Source organism: Schistocerca americana, chromosome 5 (genome assembly GCF_021461395.2).
Source record: "Schistocerca americana isolate TAMUIC-IGC-003095 chromosome 5, iqSchAmer2.1, whole genome shotgun sequence".
Lineage (NCBI taxonomy): Eukaryota > Metazoa > Arthropoda > Insecta > Orthoptera > Acrididae > Schistocerca > Schistocerca americana.
The window spans coordinates 438,303,091-438,321,860 of record NC_060123.1 but is presented as its reverse complement, the minus strand read 5'-3'; the positions used below and the strand labels follow the sequence as shown (position 1 = coordinate 438,321,860).

The following is an 18,770-nucleotide window of genomic DNA, read 5'->3' as shown; positions in this document are numbered from 1 at the left end:
CTCTGACCTGTGCTAATGTCTTCTCTTTGACTGATTTGTAGAGATCAGAAGTGAGCTCTATATACTCACTTTAAACTCGTCAGTGGGCCCTATGACATCATCTTCGAACTTGCTGTTTCCATATACTTGTGGGTACCCACTTCTGCCCATTTAACCAAAAACTAGTCACTTGTGTCTGTTGTTGGGTGCAAATGGACTCAAACTTGTGTAGTTGCTCCCCTTTCTATATTGATATAGTCCATTTGCACCCAACAACAGACACGTGTGTGTGTGTGTGTGTGTGTGTGTGTGTGTGTGTGTGACTACCAGAAGCTACAACAAATGCAAACTGTTAAACTGGCACATTCTGAAAAGAGTATTTAATTTTAAAAGCTTTTGAGGCTCAGTGTCTGATGGCAACTGTAAGTTTGCATCTCTGAGGTCAGTTTAGGAAATATACTGACTTTGCCAGCAACTCCTTGGGACCTTGAAACACCCCCACTTAAATTTTATTGTTAGTGATCAAATAACCGGGCAGCCTGACTTCTGATTTTAGTGACCATTACCTAAAGGATATAGCTGATCAGTGTTTCTGCTATGGAACATGCTACAAGTTTTGGCTGCTCAATGGTATTACACTCAAGGAAAACAGGTTTTATAACTGTCAATGTCAGTGTGAGTTTTCACTTTTTAAATTGATGGATTCTCATTAAACCTGACAGAAGACAGTCACTACTTACTCACGACAAGTCTTAACTTAGGTCTAACCCACCAAAATATTGTCTCACATTATTAGAGTAATGGCATGCATATTCCTCACTGCTATCCATTGGCTGGAGCACTAGGTGTGAATGGGTATGTATTTTCATATTCACTACACTTTATCACTAATCAGTGTAATTCTTACGGTTTACTGAGGGTGGACACTCATAAAAAACAATACTTCCAGTTCACCACCTCCTATCATGCCATCACAACAGTGGCTCTACTACAGACTGAAAACAATACAACTCACTTGCTCAGCACTCATGGCACCTGACACTTGATTCATCATCTATTCTAACAAGTGTGGCTGAATTATAATTATCTCCGAGTAAGAGATCGTGATCCCTTACAATGAGATGTGGGATCAACAACTGTTTCACTGTGTGTATGTTGATTTTGTGCTCGAAATCACCTCAGAGTCAAACAATGCCATTTGGTTTCTGTATCACAACCATGAGGGTGGACCACTAGCTTGATAAAACTTCTGATACCACCCAAAGTTTCTGCCATCTCTCAAGTTCTGCTGTCACTTTCACTCTCAAAGCAAAAGCCATGGGGCAGCCTTAACAGAACTGAGGAACAGCCAATGGTTTCAATGTTCTTTAGGTAACAAACTTGCTTCAGTGACTGCAGCAATGTATCCAGGCCCTGAAATAGAATGGCCTGAGAGACAAGGTTAATGTCACCAACTGTTTCAAATCGAAAAGTAGTGAAAACATTTTTTGCCAACAGTAAATTTACAACTAAAAGTGTGAGGGGCTTTCCATATTTTTGTATCTGGCTAGTATTTGTCTCTGCAAGGGAATGTGGTACTCACTATAAGATAGTAATTGATACTCAGAGCTCTGTAATGTAGGGAGATGGGAGATGGGGAGATGGACACCCCAGTTACTGATAAATACCTAAATTGGCCGAACTAGCTGAGGCCCCTGTGTCTAATTGTAACTTTTTGCAACAATCAGATATCTCCCAGTGTACCATGATAGGCTGCTGCTGTAGACCAGCTGATGGACTAGTAGTCTCAACTGCAAACATGGAAATGTTGTCCCATCACACTGCTCACTGTCATTTCCACTTAACAGCTGCTTAGTGTCTGTTGTGTGGCAGGCTTGACAAGTTGGAAGGAACTAGAGGCATTGTCTCTCCTCATGGATTTTCCCCTCAGTAGACTTCTCATGTAACAGACATAGTGAGCAGTCTGATGTAGCCCCAACCTTTTTAGCCAGCTGCTGGCAGGTCACATTATGTTTCCGTGCACAACCGACTGCCTCAACAACTTGGGCCCTGTCCTGCAAGTACGGCTTGTCATACAGTCAGAAAACACATTCTGTGCAGTCAACTCTTCTGACTGTGTAATTTGTGCTACCTTATCTAACACTGGATGTTGTTGTTGTTGTGGTCTTCAGTCCTGAGACTGGTTTGATGCAGCTCTCCATGCTACTCTATCCTGTGCAAGCTTCTTCATCTCCCAGTACCTACTGCAGCCTACATCCTTCTGAATCTGCTTAGAGTATTCATCTCTTGGTCTCCCTCTACGATTTTTACCCTCCACGCGGCCCTCCAATACTAAATTGGTGATCCCTCGATGTCTCAGAACACGTCTTACCAACCGATCCCTTCTTCTAGTAAAGTTGTGCCACAGGCTCCTCTTCTCCCCAATTCTATTCAGTACCTCCTCACTAGTTATGTGATCTATCCATCTAATCTTCAGCATTCTTCTGTAGCACCAAATTTCGAAAGCTTCTAATCTCTTCTTGTCTAAACTATTTATCGTCCACGTTTCACTTCCATACATGGCTACACTCCATACAAATACTTTCAGAAACGACTTCTTGACATTTAAATCTATACTCGATGTTAACAAATTTTTCTTCTTCAGAAACGCTTTCCTTGCCATTGCCAGTCTACATTTTATATCCTCTCTACTTCGACCATCATCAGTTATTTTGCTCCCCAAATAGCAACACTCCTTTACTACTTTAAGTGACTCATTTCCTAATATAATTCCCTCAGCATCACCCGACTTAATTCGACTACATTCCATTATCCTCGTTTTGCTTTTGTTGATGTTCATCTTATACCCTCCTTTCAAGACACTGTCCATTCCATTCAACTGCTCTTCCAAGTTCCTTGCTGTCTCTGGCAGAATTAAAATGTTATCGGCGAACCTCAAACTTTTTATTTCTTCTCCCTGGATTTTAATACCTACTCCGAATTTTTCTTTTGTTTCCTTTATTGCTTGCTCAATATACAGATTGAATAACATCGGGGATAGGCTACAACCCTGTCTCACTCTCTTCCCAACCACTGCTTCCCTTTCATACCCCTTGACTCTTATAACTGCCATCTGCTTTCTGTACAAATTGTAAATAGCCTTTTGCTCCCTGTATTTTACCCCTGCCACCTTCAGAATTTAAAAGAGAGTATTCCAGTCAACATTGTCAAAAGCTTTCTCTAAGTCTACAAATGCTAGAAACATAGGTTTACCTTTCCTTAATCTTTCTTCTAAGATAAGTCGTTGGGTCAGTATTGCCTCCCATGTTCCAATATTTCTACGGAATCCAAACTGATCTTCTCCGAGGTCGGCTTCTATCAGTTTTTCCGTTCGTCTGGAAGGAATTGGTGTTAGTATTTTGCAGCTGTGACTTATTAAACTGATAGTTCGGTAATTTTCACATCTGTCAACACCTGCTTTCTTTGGGATTGTAATTATTATATTCTTCTTGAAGTCTGAGGGTATTTCGCCTGTCTCATACATCTTGCTCACCAGATGGTAGAGTTTTGTCAGGACTGGCTGTCCCAAGGCTGGAGTAGTTCTAATGGAATGTTGTCGACTCAGGTCTTTCAGTGCTCTGTCAAACTCTTCCTGCAGTATCATATCTCCCATTTCATCTTCATCTACATCCTCTTCCATTTCCATAATATTGTCCTCAAGTGCATCACCCTTGTATAGACCCTCTATATACTCCTTCCACCTTTCTGCTTTCCCTTCTTTGCTTAGAACTGGGTTTCCATCTGAGCTCTTGATGTTCATGCAAGTGGTTCTCTTATCTCCAAAGGTCTCTTTCATTTTCCTGTAGGCAATATCTATCTTACCCCTAGTGAGATAAGCCTCTACATCCTTACAACACTGGATATGAATGTGCTAATGTATAAGTCTGTATCACTCTGCTAGGTGCCAGCTGCACCATTCCATTGTGAATTAGGGAGTCTGTATAGGAATTACTACAGTGTTTACACTCAAAATTGCATCTACATGCTATTTCCTGTAAGTCTGTTGTCCACACCGCATATGAATGCCCAGTATGCTTCTGATGCTGACTGAACTGTAAGTGGGTAGCTACCATGTGCATTTTCTGACTGTACTAGTGTGTCAGTTATTTATACAACTCCACAAATTCTACATATTTGGGGTCCATAATGGGCCACAATTTCTTTAATACCTCATGCAAACTACTTCCACTTGACTGCAACAAGGTCTTGTGATCTACAGATTCACTGATGCAACTTACCTGGCAGCACATCGTAAAAGGGTATAAATAATTTTCCAACCTTTCTTTGGTCTCATCAGAACCTGGATATAAAGTTGGCAAGGGCAGCAGAGTCTACGTCACCAGTGCTCGTGCCCCCAGCTGCACAGTCAGTGAATGGATGAGCTCTTGCGTTTTCTCTTGTTCTTGTTGTTGCTGCTGCTGTTTCAGCTGCTACTCTTAGAGCTGCATTTGTCATCTCCAACAGTCCAAAACTGCTGGGTTGATGATAGCCACAATATACAAAAAATAACACTAAAGTGAGATACACATGAGAGCAAGTTCTCATCACCAACTATTCTATCTTGCATACGAGATCATAGCATCCATGACAAATTCTTTGGATGAGGACTGCATACCACGGCATGTGGTGCCTGCAAAAACATTATGTGTCAACCTAACTGGCAAGCAGAGTGTCTGAAAGCATGGTCAGGAACAAAGCTGAATGTGAAAGAGCACAACAGTGCAAAGAATGCACAACACTTACACAAAGAAAGTGGAGGCTGAGGAAACAAGATCGAGACTTTTGCTCACATGTAAACTGTCTTCCGAGTCTGCAATGCCGGAAATGACATTAATGCCACTTATGGTGGAGTAGCATACCAATCCAATACTCAACTGTGAACATTTCTTTATCAGACATAGATGTATCTGGTAGGGGTGCCAAAATAATGTTAATCAAAGCATTGATTTAAGTTGTCCCTGTCATTTTAAATGTAAAATTGTTTACAGTATGCCAAATGTGGCATATGTGACATGCCAATTTCTTAGGGTCTTTAGCAGTTATTTGTTTTACAATCCAAGCAGATGTTTCTAGTCCACCTATTACTTTAATAGAACATACATAGCTATTCTTCTTGAATCAAATATCTGCTGCTGTTAGGTGCTTCTGTGGGATACATCATACAAAATCTCCTTTATTCCATCAGAAGTTACTTACATGCAGTGAATTTTGGAACAGACAAAGCTTCATTTACACCAAAGGATGCAGTTTTAATATTTTTCCTAAAGTGGCTATATCTCCATAAATGCCTAACAGAAACTAGGAGAGATTGTCTTTTTATTGTTACTGATGTATCTGTTTTCTCCATTAGAGGTATTGTAGCGCTTGAAACTTGAAAGAGATTGATGTATCATATAACACAAGCTGATAGAATATGATATGCACTGAAGTGCTAAAGAAACTGTTATAGGCATGTGTATTCAAGTACAGAGATATGTAAACAGGCAGAATACGGCGCTGTGGTCGGCAATGCCTATATAAGACAACAAGTGTCTGGTGCAGTTATTAGATCATTTACTGCTGCTACAATGGCATGTTATCAGGATTTAAGTGAGTTTGATTGTGGTGTTTCAGTTGGCGCATGAGCGATGTGACACAGCCTCTCTGAGGTAGTGATGAAATTGGTATTTTCCCGTACGACATTTCATGAGAGTACCGTGAATATCAGGAATCTGACAAAACATCACATCTCCAACATTGCTGTGGCTGGAAAAAGATCCTGCAAGAATGGGCTCAGCAGCAACTGAAGAGAAGCATTCAGTATGACAAAAAGTACAACCCTTCTGCAAATTGTTGTAGATTTCAGTGTTGGGCCATCAACAAGTGTCAGCGTGCGAAACACTGAATGAAACATCATTGATATGGGCTTTTGGAGCTTTAGAACTGAGGACCCATTCATGTAACCTTGGACTGTTGATGACTGGAAACATGTTTCCTGGTTGGATGAGTTTGTTTCAAATTTTATCGAGTGGATGGACGCGTACATATGTGGAGACAACCCTATGAATCCGTGGACCCTGCATGCCAGCAGGGAACTGTTCAAGCTGGTGGAGGCTGTATAATGGTGTGGGGTATGTGCAGTTGGAGTGATATAGGACCCCTGATACACCTGGATATGACTCTGACAGGTGACACATACGTAAGCATCCTGTTCGATCACCTGAATCCATTCATGTCCATTGTGCATTCCGACGGACTTGGGCTATTGCAGCAGGAGAATGTGACACCCCACACATCCAGAATTGCAGCAGAGTGGCTACAGGAACACTTTTCTGAGTTTAAACACTTTCACTGACCACCAAACTCCCCAGACATGAACATTATTGAGCATATCTGGGATGCCTTGCAACGAGCTCTTCAGAAGAGATCTCCACCCCCTCATACTCTTACGAATTTATGGAGAGCCCTGCGGGGTTCATGGTGTCAATTCCCTCCAGCACTACTTCAGACATTAGTTGAGTCCATGCTACATTGTGTTGCGGCACTTCTGTGTGCTTGCTGGGGCCCTACATGATATTAGACAGGTTTACTAGTTATTTGGCTCTTCAGTGTTAAAGATCAGTTTTATGTTCTTCCATTAGCAGTTAAACACTTACATCAATCACATATATCATATTACTTTGGGAATTTCTTAAGATATGATAGGAGAAACAAAAAAACAATACTGATTGTAGAGAAAGTAGATGGCACATTACAGTCCATTCGAAGAGTTATATGAAAAGCTGTTACAGAGGTGCTCAACAAAATATGATAAAAGAGGTCCTACAAGGATGATGCTATTATGAAAGATTACGACTCACCATATAGAGGAGATGTTCTATGTCTACATCTACAGAGATACTCTGCAAGCCACCTTATGGTGCATGGGGGAGGATACTCTGCACCACTACTTGTCATTTCCTTTCCTGTTTCACTTGCAAATAGAGCAAGGGAAAAATGACTGTCTATATCCCTCCATACGAGCCCTAATTTATCGTTTCTTATCTTCATGGTCCTTATGTGCAATGTATGTTGGTCACAGCAGAATCATGTGGCAGTCAGCTTCAAATGCCAATTCTCTAAATTTTCTCAATAGTATTTCTTGAAAAGAAAGTTACCTTCCCTCCAGGGATTCCCATTTGAGTTCCCAAAGCATCTCCGTAACATGTGTTGTTCAGACTTACTAGTAACATATCTAGGAACCTGCCTCTGAATTGCTTTGATATCTTCCTTCAAAAACACTCGAGCTGTACTCAAGAATAAAGTTGCATGCTATATACAGTCTCCTTCACGGGTGAACCATTCTGTCCTAAAATTCTCCCAATAAACCAAAGTCAACCATTTGCCTTCTCTACCACAGTTCTCACATACTCATTCCATTTCATATCACTCTGCAATGTTATGCCCAGATATTTGAACAATTTGAGTGTGTCAGGCAGGACACTAGTAATACTGGTTTGTTCTTCTTACTCATCTGCATTAACTTACATTTTTCCACATTTAGAGCTTGTGGTCATTCATCACACTAACTAGAAATTTTGTCTAAGTTGTCTTGTATCTTACTACAGTCACTCAACTTCAACACATTACCATACATCACAGCATCATCGCCGGCTGCGGTTTCCAAGCAGTTTTAGGCACTTCAGTCCAGAACCCCGCGACTGCTACGGTCGCAGATTCGAATCCTGTCTCAGGCATGAATGTGTGTGACATCCTTAGGTTAGTTAGGTTTAAGTAGTTCTGAGTTCTAGGGGACTGATGACCTCAGATGTTAAGACCTATAGTGCTCAGAGCTATTTGAACCATTTGAACAGCATCATCAGCAAACAGTCGCAGATTGCTGCCCACCCTCTCTGCCAAACCAGTTGTGTACATAGAAAACAACAGCAATCCCATCATACTTCCCTGAGGTACACCTGACAATACATTTCTCTCTGATCAACAAGGACAACATACTGGGTTCTATTACTTAGGAAGTCTTTGAGCCACTCACATACCTGTGAACTTAATCCATATGTGTGTCCCTTCGTTAAAAGCCTGCAATGGGACGCCATGTCAAATGCTTTTCAGAAATATAGAAATATGGAATCTACTTTTTGCCATTCATGCATAGTTTGCAGTAAATCATATAAGGAAAGGGCAAGCTGAGTTTTACATGAGTGATGCTTTCTAAAACCATGCTGATTCATGGACATAAAATTTTCATTCTCAAGAACGTTTAATATATTTAAACTTAAAATATGTTCAAGGGTTCTGCAGCAAACCAAAGTTAAGGATACTGGTCTGTAATTTTGCAAGTCTATTCTTTTACCCTTCTTATATACTAGAGTCACCTGTACTTTTTCCAGTCATTTGGGACTGTCTGCTGGGGGAGAGATTCACAATAAATGCAGACTGGGTGAAGTGCCAATGTTATAGAGTACTCTTTGTAAAACTGAATTGGGAACCCATCTGGATGTGTTGATTTATTTGCTCTCAAATCTTTTGGTTGTTTCTCTATGCAAGGGATGCTCATTACTATGTCGTCCATAGGGGAGTCTGAGCGATGTTGGATTGCACATAGACACAACAAAAAGACTATCACACATGTTGAGCTTTCAGCCAAAAGGCCTTTTTCTAAAGTAGATAGCACACATTCACAGAAGAACAACTTACACACTCATGACTGCTGTCTCTGGCCACTGAGGCCATAATATTGTTATTATTCCATCCTGGGTTTTCCACTGTTTAAGGATGGCATTGTATATCAAATGGAAGACAGTCCTTAAAATTACAAGTACAGCTGTCCTAAATACATATTGTACATTTATAATGATAATAAGTTTTGAGAAATTAGAAGAATACAGATGCCTACAAGCAGTCACTTCCGCCACACATCAGCCATGTAAAGGAATGGGTAGAAGAGTGAATGATACTGATGCATATAGCATATACTATGTTTATATTTTCTTAGTACAGTTTTATACAAATGCAGATAGATGTAACAATCAAAATTATTTAAAACTTGAAGATATAAATTGTTATACAACCATTGTTCATCCATAAATACAACAAAAGCCAATGAAATATATTGCAGCCAGAATCATCTCCTGTATTCAACAGATATGTTGATGAGTAAAATTGTATATTTAGATACACTACAAGTATTTTTATATTTTTGTAATGGTATCTAGTCATTATATACTCTACCTACCAGAAAAACTACAGCTTATAATTAAAAATACACATGGGAAATGCTTGGACATCACACCAAGTCCCACATTTGGCCCAAATTACCTTTTGGTAGGCTGGGATATAATATTGTAAAATTTTCTGCCTTTGATATGCATTCTTAAATATGCATCCAACTAAAGATCATCACGAGCGTTCTTTTATTGTGTATTCAGTAATATTTTTTCCCTGTATCACGCTTCTAATTAAATGTAATCATTTTATACGCAATAATAAAATGTTATAGTGCACTGGAAGAGTTATGAGGAACTTGGTTGTTCTAAATGACATCATATATTGATTAGATATATCCTCAAAAACTGCTTAGCTTTGTCAAATTCATGCCAAATCAGAATGACAGGCAACAGTGTAAAGATCTCAGAAGACTTGTATAATAATGAAAAATCCATATCTTCAATAATCATAGATGAGGAATGTTACCAGAAAGTACTATATTGCGCTTCATGTGAGAAGCTATTCTTGAAGGATTATGTATGTGACTCCAATGAAATTTTGCTTGCATTGCAGATACTGGTATCGACAAAGGAAAAACTAAATTCCTATATTTTTTACCTGTTGCAACAAAAGTTAGACAGTTAAAATTATGATGTGATGTGAAAAGCATATATATTAGTGTTGCCCCACAGTTCTGAGAGTTTGAAAATACCTCTTATGCAGAAATCCGTTAAGCCAGAGAGAAGACTTCTGAATTTCAAACTTTACTTGAAAGTTGTTGCTATACTGTTTCCCTCACAAGAATTATTTTATAAATCCAACAAAGAGGTATTGGAGCTAAATGTGGGTATTAAGAATGATGTCACTGGATTTCTAAAACTTATTTCTGATTAGATCCTGCCATATAGACTATTTCATCATTTTAAATGGGCATCTTTTACATCTACCCTCCCTCTTGTAATGTTTCAACTATGAACCAAAACAGCCCAAGGAGATATGTTGACATTTAGTGTGCATGGATGATGGTATATTTCCAATCTCCTCTCTTGTAGTGTGCAGCAAATGTATGCAAATATAAATAATGATTGTATTATTCAAAAATTGTGTGGAAATGGAGCATCTATATTTTGTATTTGTATTTATTTACATGTGGTATGAGGAATTTATTGTGGGTCTTATATGTATACACACACCTGAATAATTGGGACATTAATTTTATTCTTTGTTGTTGCAATGGCATATATTGAAGCACAATCTCTGATAACTCTTGAACAGCTCAGTATCCAATTTCCCTTACAGAAGTCTGTCTATTTGTCCCAATCAGTCTCTCACCAACAGATGTGACCACCTGCAGTATCAAGGAAATTCAGATTTGGTCATGTACTGCATGGTTAAGCATCAGTTTGCTACAGCCTTCATATATGCAACATTTGCTGCTACTCAAACATCATACTGCATTTTAAATCTAAAATTAATATTATCCAAATTGTATAAAACTTATTGTGTGTACTAAAAGTAGTAAAAGTAACATGAACTGTCTTGCGTTCAGGTTCTAGTTATGGTCCTAATATCCGCCATTGGATGCAGAATTCTGAAAAACCTGCAAACTTGGGTCAATGTTTTGCAGCAATTGATCCAAAGTGCTTTGCTCCAGATTTTGAATGTCGTATGGAAGATCTGATGACACATCTCAGAAATATGACACCAGTAAGTACAGAGAGCTATGCTCAAGTCAATGAAAATTCTGCCATATATCTATAATAATTTTCAGTAATATTTACTTGCGGACACAGAGGAGCAACCAGATGGTCATTTATAACTCTGTTGTTATACAAATAAAATAGGAAAGAAAACCATTAACATTGGTTCAGTGAATCTTAATGATGCCCTTTATATTGCCTTGAAAAAAAATTTGTGCAGCTATAGATGTAGAAATACAGATTATTTGATTTCAACTATCAGTCCTCTAACATATCTTCAGAAATTTATGTAGTGCTATGCAGCATACAGTAACAACATTGGCAGCCTTAAGCAGTGTTACTGCAATTGGAGGGTGGGGGTGCAGTTGTGCACTTGTTGGGATGGGAATGCCACCACCTGGTTTTCTTACATTACAGGACATTGGCAACAATGTCCTTGAAGCTGCTTGAAGCTGCTTGTGCCTTTCACTATTCTGCTGATGAAACACATAGGTGTTCTACTGGACACTCTATACTGCTTAGGTCCTCTATAATACCATGCATTGTAGTTCAATGAATGAGTCCATAGTTATGTTTGCTGAGCTTAAATGTCCACAGTGTCAAAGCAGCTGGATGGATCTTTCAAACCTCATAACTACTTTAATGCTACATGGTCTGTTATGAGCTTAAAACAACTTCCATATAAACTGCAGTGAACGTGTTACCCTGAATATGAGACTTAACATCTCCTTTTCCATGGCGGAGTAGTTTTTCTCTGCTTTGTTGAACTAACGCAAGGCATACACCAAAGAATGTTCACCTCAGTCTGTCTACTAACATGATACACATCCCAGTACATGATTACTTACATTGCAAGACAGAATAAATTATATCTGATAGTCTGGGGAGGCCAATACAGTTATCATTTTTAATAAATCCTACATGTGATTAAAAGTTCCTTCAGACTTCACTGTCCAACTGAATTGTACTATTTCTTGAGTAAATATGTGAGTGGTCACACTATCCCAGAGAACTAAGAAACATAATTCTATACTGTTTTGCTAGACCCAGGAAGGATAGATATCTGTTCTCAGTGTGTGATGTTGGGAAATTCTATACATGACTGTTTTTCAGCTAATTAACCTGACTGCTTCTCAGCTAATTACATGTGTCAAATACTGTACCTCCTCTTACAAGAAACAGCACTTTCCTGACTCAGCATTTGACATGCCACACACCATCATTTGAAGGTATCTTATTACCATACCATTCCAGTAGATCTTAGGAAAAACAATAATATTGTAATAATATTGTCCAAATAGAATACACAATGTTTCAGTTTCAATTTTCACAGTAAACCATCTAACAAAATAAAATACACATTGTTTCAGTTTTGATTTTCACAGTAAACCATCTAACAAACATTAAATTGTCTGGCACATTCTCTAATCCTACTGGTATATAATGATACTGATACTAGTAGTGGCTTGGTGGAGCAGTTAATACGCTTTCTGGATAGTCCACAGTTGCTGCTTCCAACTGATGGTAGCCACTCCATAGATCCCGTGTTGTAACATTATCCCAAGTTATCCACTGTATCTGTAAAGTTTGGAATATGGTACCCATTTTAATTTTCTGATTATTCATGTACCTGTAATATACTTTTGTTGCATTACTACTGCCTTTCACTACACTACCAATGTTCCCCACAGAATAGCTACTTCTGATAAATAGTCTCCTCCATCAGAGATGGAGTTGGTGGGATCACTGACAAGGTTCTGATATATGTGCAATCGCTAATGGCTGTGCCTTATTGGATACCCTGGTTCTCACACTAGCACTGAAGTTCAGCAATGTTGGCACCATTTAGTACTTGGATGGACAACTGCCTGGGGATGCTGGGTGCTGTAGGCCAAGGGACATGCAAGCTGCTAAAGTGGCATCCAAGTGAAATATTGAACCAGGTTTTTGTGCCATGTGCATTATTGTTATTACTGTTACTATTATTATTATTATTATTATATGGGCAGTTAATTCCCAGTTGGGGTTCTGTGCTGTTTTTGGAGTCACCCATAAAGCCTAAGGTTGAGTCTTCATATTCTACCAGCAATTTTTCCATGTCTTGTCTACGTGCTCCCCCTAATTGTGTTACTTTTCCTTAAAACAAAGTGAAACTTGGTACACATGACATCAGTGTTGCACTTGATGTCTCTTCAGTGGGGGGAGGGGGGGGTGGGTTGGGTTGTTTGGGGAAGGAGACCAGACAGCGAGGTCATCGGTCTCATCGGATTAGGGAAGGATGGAAGTCGGCCGTGCCCTTTCAGAGGAACCATCCCGGCATTTGCCTGGAGTGATTTAGGGAAATCACGGAAAACCTAAATCAGGATGGCCGGACGCGGGATTGAACCGTCGTCCTCCCGAATGCGAGTCCAGTGTCTAACCACTGCGCCACCTCGCTCGGTCTTCAGTGGAAGTTCACTCAATTGTTGTAAACTGGTTTTGTGGTAAATCATCCAGTAACATACATAACCAATTCTTAATTAATTGGACTTCAAAATTTATTGTCACTATTGATGATATGATGACCAGTTCCAGCTTTTACATAAAATGTTGTTCACCAGAGACTTTCAATACTCTGCTAGTCAGTATGACAGTGTCCAGCTATTCACAGTACCTATTCACAATCAACTTCTAACAGTAAAATAGTACAACATTGGTTTGAGTTTACACAGTCACCAATAATACCAGATTACTTTATACAAGACACAAATACACAAAAGTTCATGTTGTTGGCACAGAGATGTGACTGTAATGAAAATTACTCATATAATGACTCAGAGAAATTAGTAAAAAGTAATACAACCTATTGTAGTGGTTGTTACCTATCTCGTTTCTTAGATAACTGAAAAATTGTGGAATCTTACACGGTATATTCAGGTAGGACCACACTCTCACCACATGTTTTTGAATGAGAATAATACGAGTAGTTCCAGCACAATTTCAGCAAGACTTATTTTGTTTTGTAGCTGCTGAAAGATTACACACTGCAGATCTCATTTGTCTAGGGGTTCTCGAAGTTTTTTCTGCAAAATAATCATTCCAACAAGCATGGCCTGAGTTTTCTTCCTGTTTGAAATAAACACTACCGGATCTGAAATACTTTCAGCTAAAAATTATATTTATTCGTACTTTTTGTTAGTAACTACACCATTTTCACTATGAACATTGATACTGTAAATCCATTATACTGCACTTGTCACATAAACACATCCATCTCCCTCCAATACAGACAAAGAAGTGGTGGGCAAGCCAACATGTGCCCGGAAGTTGCAGACATTTTTGCATTCTAGATTCTTTGGTCTACTGACCTTAATAAACTCCAAAGATACATATAAATAACTATATATAGGTATACAACATTTAACATCTTAAACGAGACCACTATTTATCATAAAAGAAAATATTCATAATTAAATAAATTAAGCACATTTTCTGGCAACATGATGAAATTACCTTAACTCTTTACTGTGGGCATCATAGTTTTTGCATGAGATAAACTTTATCTCCAACAGTTAATTACATTACAAACCACAGCATAATGTTAACACATTGTATGAGTCACACACCTATGTTGATTGTACAAATACTGGTGACAAACTGCCATGGAGATGTTAGTCGTGAACAAAGTCAACTTCAACTTGTTGCATAGTTCTTACTTAGTTGATGCTCATCTGCTAGATTGCTTGGGACTTGATGCATATATATTACTCATTCTAATGCTGACAGCATACTCATTACATGTATGTTAACATGGTAATAGTGAGCCAGGCACTCTTTACATACATTGATGTTTATCTTGTTTTAGCTCAACATTGATTCATCAAAGGGTTGTTGCTTGTGTTCTTACTGGCCATGGACTGAAGATTTTTAGGTGGGGTGGACTATTTAAAAACTTTCATATTAGTATTTTATGATCTCAGGAAATATATATTTGTTTATAAAACTGCTAGATCTATTAGTTAACAAATTATGAAAGGTTACAGAACTATTTTGAGGGTGTCTACTGGACATTACCTATTTATGAGTATACCGGTAGTTTACATATTTGAAAATGTGATGATCAATGCAAATTCTTAGTTAATGGCTTATGAGATTAATGAAGGGTCTCATTCAGCCCAGAAAATCAGAGCAACAAATCTATAATGTCAAATTGGGTGTCTAACAAGCATAGTGGCACAAAAGACTATAATTAATTTTCAGTGTGGCCCAACATTACTTATGATTGTCTGTTAATTTAATTAGTTCCAAGAAAATTAAAACATGTTACTGTAAATTCTAGATTCCAGTCTTTTTAATGATACACAGTCCAGTCACATTAATGTGACCACCGCCTTTGTTTGACGTCAGTGTGCAATAACCGCTCACAGATGGGAGAAGGCGGCAGTAGCACTGGAAGGTAATACAAAGTGTGTCCCAGGAGATGCAGAAAGCAGTGCATTCATTGTTGTAATGTGGAAATGGAGCAATTGATCTGACATCTAAATGGGCATGATCATTGGCTTTTGGGGCAAGGGTGGAAGCATCTCCACAATGGCTATGTTTGTTAACTGTTCATGTCCCAGAGTGGTTAAAATATAATGTGCATGGCAAAATGGCCCAATCCAAAACCAGCACTAAGGCAACTGTGATGCACCATGGGCCATAGAAGACATGTTTGAACAACAGCTGTGGAGATGTGTACGGGCAAATAGACATGCAACTGTTGAGCAACTGACCACTCAGATAAACCAAGGGGCTATCAACAGTGTCTCCTCAGTGGCCATTCAGTGAACATTGCTGCAAATGGGCCTCTGCAACATGAACCTGTTTCATGTACCTTGCAGCAGGTGCCTGGTTCATGCACCCATGCTGACTGCTGTTCCTCAGCAACGAAGGCTGGAATTTGCACATCAGTACCGCACCTGGACATCCACTGAGTGGCGACAGATGGCCTTTCCAGATAAAACATGTTTTATGCTCCATTGGCATGAAGTGTTTGCAATAATTTGTGGCCTTTATGGAGTCATCAGGTGGCGACCTAGCAGTATTACAACACTATATCTATCATATTTCTGGACAACAGAGGCTTTCAGTGACCAAACATGGATTTTCAAAATAAAATTGCAAATTTCTATTATAATGTATTTCTAAAGGCTTTTGTGGTTATTGTCAACTGAAATAAAAATGTTCCTAGTGGCTATGCCATACAATTCTTTTCTATTTACATTCCAGCATTTCAGTCCATTTGCTGGTATCTTCTTCAGGAGTTCTTCAGATGGCAGATTACTGCTTAAAAAAGCATCTCCATCATTTAGAAAAAAGTTTTCCTATACTTCAATGTTACAAGAAGAACTGCAAAAATTTCATGAAATCTACCTGAAAATTTAGAAGTAATAATTTGCAGAACTTGATGACCTGTAATGACTGTTGGAAATGGAGGAGCAATTAAATAGTATCAAATATGATATGGAAGTGTTGGCAGAAGTATGTAAAAATTAAATTAAATTAAAAGCAAATAGAATTATAACAGAGGAGGTAAGAATTTCTGAGGTAGGCATCGTTGTGAACCAAAAAAAGCTATGTATATTGACTGAGAAGTCATAGAACCAGTAAATGAGATTTTCATTTTGGTCTGTTCAGGACAACCTGGATGGCCAGCAAAAGAAGTAAAAAAAAGAGCAATCATGGCCTAAAGTGCTTTTGGTAAACTAAATGGTGTTTTCAGAACTAAGCTTCCAACAGGTCTAAGAGGAAAGAAATTATAAATCTGCATGTAACGCCATTTTTAACTTATGGCAGTCAGACATAGCCTTTCAATATGATAACAATCAAAAAATGTAGGTTCCTCGGTGAGTAATGGAGATTTACATGTTGGAGGGTGAAATCATCGATCACTGAGGGTGAAAACATTGATCACTGAGCAATGCAACTTTTAAGTTTTTGAAAAGCCACTTGGCACTCATTTGTCCAAACAAAGGGGAAATTCTTGCGACACAAGCGATGTAATGGAGCTGCCTTTTTACGCAGTGTTCGGTATGAACCGAATATAATAATTCATTTTCCCTAACACTGAGTGCAATTCTGTGATATTTCAAGGAACTGACAAACCTCATATGGCTAACAAATGTGACTGAAGAGGTTGTACACCTTTACGACATGACTAAGATACTGCAACTCAGGTTTAAAAAATAACACTTGTCCAGTCTACGCTTTAGTCCTGCCTCAGATAACACATGAAACAAAGAACATAAATTTGCAATATATGTCTTTAGGTATACGACCTGCTACTACAATATCGTCCAAATAGTTTGAACAGTTTGGTACTTGCGCAGTCAGTTGTTCCAAATGCCATTGGAAAATGGGGGGGCAGAAGCACTACCAAAAGGCAAACGCAAATATTTAAACAGATCCAAATGAGTATTTACTACACATGCTTTTTGAGATTCTTCATTGAGCGGTATTTGAAGATACGAGTCGCACAAATCAATTTTTGAAAAGTACCGTCCACTGCCTAATCTGTGCATGCGATCTTCTGGGCGTGGAAATGGATAAGCATCAATGACAGTTTGTGGGATGACTGTAGACTTAGTCAACACAGAGGCGAATGTGACCTGAAGGTTTGTGGAGCAAAACCAGTGGACTCGCCGATTGACTAGCTGATATAGGCACAATAACTCCGCTATCTTGCAATTTTTTAAGTTCAGCAGTGACTTTGTCCTGTAATGCAATGGGAACAGTTCTGGCCTGGCAAAATTTTGGCTGAGCATTGTCTTTCAGCATAATATGTGCAACAAAATTGTTGGCTTTTCCTAAACCTTCAGAAGAGAGTTCCAGGAATTCTCTTAGCAAGCTATCTACACTGCCTTTGGCATTGAATGCAGACACTGACAACACATTGTCCTGAATGTTAAAGCCAGACAATTCAAAAGAATGAAACAAAATGTGTTCTCAAAATCACATGATTGTAGCACTCTTCACGTATATGAGCAATACATGGCAGGTAGAGTACACATTCTGAGAACAGGAATGTCTTGTCCATTATAAGCCGTCAGTTGCGTGCTAGTTTTAGACAGGTGTAAAGAGCCTAAGAGTTCAGTGTGATGATTGAGCAATGTGACAGAGGCACTCATGTCCAACTGAAATTTCCCACATTTCCCACAAATAAATAAATGAACAAAAAGTTTGTTTGACTGATGTCTCACTGAAGTGAGAGCGCACTTGCTTGGTTTGCTAATGCCTATTGCAAACTTTGAATATACTGCATTAATTATGTGGGCCTTGTGATGAGATTTTTGTGATCGGGCCAAATTCTTATGTTTGTTCTGTTGCAAACATATGGATTGCACATGTCCTTTCCTATCACAAGTGTAACACTGAGCTTATCGAGAGGGTCAGTCTTGGTGTTTGTGCTGTGAATAACACCGAGGGTAAGACTTAAAGTCTGTTCACCTGTGTAGCCATCTGTTTAGCGAACTGTGTACGCGGCATGTAGCATTGTTTACTTGGCATTGCTGGTGCAAGTTGCCAGTGTGGAATGGGGTGATCACAAGCACGAGACTCAATGTGACAAATAGCTGGTTGCTCAAATTTATGAGCCAACAAGGCACTCGAATCGTACTGATCTAGCATTTGCACTACCTGCTGAAATGGTGGATCGGACTGTTTCAAAATCTGTTCTCTGAATTTGACATCAGGTGCATTGTACACAATCACAGCACACAACCTAATATCTGAATATAAAGCACTGCAAGCACATTTGAATTTGCATTTCCTTGTCATACCTTGAAAATCTGTTACCCACTCGCGATAAGTTTGTTCTGACCAGTTTTTACAAGTAAAGAATTGATACCT

General features: G+C 38.8%; 1 protein-coding gene across 1 annotated transcript in view; it reads left to right on the top strand.

Moving 5' to 3' along the window:
• Positions 1-18,770, top strand: part of LOC124615541 (uncharacterized oxidoreductase YjmC-like) — a 263,830-nt gene that overhangs the window by 221,740 nt on the left and 23,320 nt on the right. The window contains exon 8 of the mRNA XM_047143510.1: positions 10,751-10,908. Coding sequence (XP_046999466.1) covers positions 10,751-10,908 — 158 coding nt within the window. The remainder of the gene's footprint in view (positions 1-10,750; positions 10,909-18,770) is intronic.